At 27.8% G+C, this 4,072-nt stretch overlaps 1 protein-coding gene across 1 annotated transcript; it reads right to left on the minus strand.

Annotated features, from left to right (window-relative positions):
• Positions 1-320: 320 nt before the first annotated feature.
• On the minus strand, positions 321-1,571 carry LOC111029912 (zinc finger BED domain-containing protein 4-like). Its single transcript, XM_022309159.1, has 2 exons — positions 1,097-1,571; positions 321-1,039 (listed from the first exon to the last, which is right to left on the minus strand). Exons 1-2 carry the CDS (start codon positions 1,569-1,571, stop codon positions 321-323), a joined length of 1,194 nt encoding a protein of 397 aa, XP_022164851.1.
• Positions 1,572-4,072: the final 2,501 nt, after the last annotated feature.

A 4,072-nucleotide genomic window follows, 5' to 3' on the forward strand; every position in this document is an offset into this window, starting at 1 on the left:
GGTAATTAAAAAAAACATCAAAGTCAAGAACTCGACGTATTTAGAAAAACATCGATGTTTTCAAAAAAAACAAATATACATTTTATAGGAAAAAAAATATTATTCTTTGTTATAACCCACAAGCTAAATTAATTATAAACATTTTAAATTTAAAAACACACAATCAACTCAATTTATAAACTTAATTATTTGAAAGATTAAAAAAAAACATTGTGTAAGAAAATTAAATAAATACAGTTTACAGTCAAATTATAATTACAATAAAACCCTAAGTTATAACAACACTTTTTATATATTATTTTAAATGTAAATAAATGTAGTCATTCAGATAGAAGCCAAAATTGATCAGCAAAGTTGTTCAAAAAAATCAATTTTGATGCAGATTTTCCACATAACCGGTTTCTAGTTTTTGATATTGTATTACTAGCACAAGAAAATAGCCTTTCACTTGGGACCGATGTACTAACACCAGATAAATATTTTGTAGCTAATTTATGAATTAATGGATACATTGGTTTTAATTCTTCCCAAGTAATCAATGGATCTGTTTTTAATGGAGATACTGGTGTAGACAAATATATAGTGATTTCAGGGCCTAAATATTTTTGATTTCCTAGATTAGTTTTATCAACATAAGTTTTAAGTGATTTTCGAGCCAAATTTTTATGATGTCCCCATAAGTCTATATTATCATATTCCGAAGCAGAGTCAGAAGAATCAGTTGAAAGATGATCTTCTTCTACTGTTGAACTAAGACTATTTATTGAATTATTTATAAATCTTAGATGTTTTGAAAGTTCTAGAGCATCTTTAAAATGTATATTTTTAAATCTTGGATCGAGTATAGTTGAAACAGACAGTAAATAATTTTTTTCAATAAATTCAAACCGCTTCTTCATCTCATCAGTTATGGCATTTTTGAACTCTACTCCAATTCTGGAAGTTGGTAACATTGTACTTAAATTATCGTTGATGCAACTTATTATAGGAATTACCAAACTCATTGTTGCATATTTTTGCACCGAAATTTCTGATGTTACTTTTTTAAGAATTTCTAAAATATTAACTGCTTCTTTGATATTTTCAATTTCTTGACCATTCAACATATGAGGTGCATTTATATGTTTTAATACAATTTGATTCACTACTTCTTTTAGTTCTAAAAATCGTTTGCACATGAAATAAACAGAATTCCACCTAGTAACAACATCTAAAATAAGTTTTTTTATATTATTTCCATCTTTTTTCTTGTGCAATTTTCTCAATTCGTCAGAACAGTTCACACTTCTTTTTATAAATTTTACAATATTTCTTACTTTACTAATCAAATCAAGTAATCCATCAACTTTTTTCATAGATCCTTCGGCAACCAAGTTAATTGAATGAGCAAAACATCGTAAATGTCTATTTTCTCCAAAATTTTCTTTTATTGCTTTTAACATTGTAGAATCATTATCTGTTACTACAGCCAAAATCTTAGATTTGGGTATATCCCACAAATTTAATATATTTAAAAGCTCATGAGAAATATAATTGGCTGTATGAGACTTATACCCAATGCAGCAGAACATAACTTTGTAGAATGTATAAAATGTATTGTAACTCCGAGATAGCTTTTGGTAGTCATCATTTCGGACCAAATATCCGTAGTTATAGTTATGTCTTCAATTTCTTTTAAAAAATGTTTAAAGTTTGAAGATACAACATCATACCTCTGTAGGATTCGGGCTTTTATGGTGTTTCGAGTAGGAACTTTATACAGCGGTGCAACTTCTTTCATCAGTTTCTTAAATCCTATGTCCTCGACGACTGAAAACGGTTGATTATCTTTGCAAATAAAATATACAATTTCTTCAGTTATTTTAATGTGTTTTTGTCCTCCACCTGTTAAAATATATAAATTATTATTTATATAAATGCACAATTAGCAGGGTTGATGTAATTAGCAAAATCAAATTAATAAATTAATTTTATTAATTATAAATAAAATATACTAACTTGAAAAAATAGATATTTTATTTAGTGACCATTCTAGAGTAGGCTGTTTCATGAATTTTTCAGTAACATTTGAGGAGGTACTTCCGCTTGGAGACTATGTGTAAGTTGAGACAGATACATCAGAGGGCAATGCGTTAGAACTGTTTGCAGTTTCTTGAGTTTGTGGCTCTGGATCATCAATATTGTTCTGAATTCTGATTCCAGGAGTACAATATAAACTCATTGCCTGTTTAAGTAGTTATAATTAATATACTTATAGGTAATAATTAAAGTTAAATAACACCTTGGTAATTTTAACTGTAGATTAATACAAGTTTTGCATTTAGTTCTAACTTAAGTGATTGCTTGTAAATTGTGACATGATTCAATAAAAAAAAATTATAAAATTTAAAAATAAATCAATAAAAATTCAAATAGTAGTCTTATATTTAGATATAAATATATTATTATGAATAAATAAGAACATTTATATTAATATTAGTGAGACTGATGACTAGAGTTAGGATGTTGATGACTTTTGCATTTTTTTTCCTTTTATTCTGTACAATGCTATCCTAGCTAAAAGTTTGTTTCATGCTCCCTTGATGCAGAATATTCTAATTTTATTTTGCATTTTTTTTGCATTTTTTGCATTTTCAGCTACAACCCATACAGCAATTTCCTAACATCAATATTATTATAATTTTAGTACTTGATTAAATTTAAAATATTATAATTGTTACGTTATAGTAACATTATTAGGTGTTTAAAAAAGTAATATTAAATCTAAAATATTTATTAAATATGCTCGTTAAGTTTTTTTTATAACATTAAAATTGTAATCAAATAAGAATATTGTAATACAATTTAGTAGGATGAAAAGGGGCATTCAGCAGCACCTCCCCCTTAAATTTTACATGTAAAAGCATAGGCTTCTCTGTATAGGCAATTCGTAGTACACGCACCTCCCAAACTTGTATTAATTACTCGATATAGGCAACCCGCAATACACATAAACTCATCAAACATTACAGCCACCACCCGATCCGACACGTTACCGACATATATTTTATGCCTTCCCCTTCAAATACATTACCTCCCCTTTTACAAAAAAAAAAACTATATAATATATAATTTTCTGATGTACATTTGTATCACCTATGTCGGACAAGTGTTCGATATATATTTTACCCCTTCTCCTTCAAATACATTACCTCCCCTTTTATTTCCCCTATAAAAAAAATATATAAAATATTCTGATGTACCTACATTTGTATCGACTATATCATACATACATAACACATACATACATACATACTTACATACATACATACATACAAACATACATACTTACATACATACATACATACATACATACATACGAACAAACATACATACATACATACATACATACATACATACATACATACATACATACATACATACATACATACATAAATACATACATACATACATACATACATACAAACATACATACACAAGGCCGGATTAAGGGTGGGTCTAGCCGAGGCGGCAGCCCCGGGGCCCTCTCGAATACCCAAGTGAAAGGGGCCCAAACAATTTTAAGCCGATACACAATTTTCAATGATTTAAAAAAAATAGTTTTTCTATATTTTAAAAACCATTTTTTTTATCGACAAAAATAACTAAATAGTAAATACTTATAAAAGGACTATGGTAGAAAAAACGCATTTTACCACGCACTAAGACATATACTCGTATATTATATAAATGTTATAATTTATGTTCTTTTTATCTCTGTAATAACATAGACATATAATTAGAAAATAATTACAAGTCTGTGGGTACTGGGTAATATTGCCAGTATTGGTGGAATACGGGAAATCGCTCGTACTCTAGTATTGTATGAGTATATCTTATCTCGATTCTCGATGCATTTAAGTTATTTATAGTAACCCGTAGTGCTTATGATATATTAATCTAGACGATATAGTATCATTTTATAAAACTACTGCAAAATGCAAATACTAGACTAGTGACTACGAAATAATAATATTCATTTAGTTAGATATTTTTGACATTTTCGGTTTAATATTATTACAGACTTTACAGT

The sequence above is a fragment of the Myzus persicae genome, unplaced genomic scaffold, assembly GCF_001856785.1.
Source record: "Myzus persicae strain clone G006 unplaced genomic scaffold, MPER_G0061.0, whole genome shotgun sequence".
Lineage (NCBI taxonomy): Eukaryota > Metazoa > Arthropoda > Insecta > Hemiptera > Aphididae > Myzus > Myzus persicae.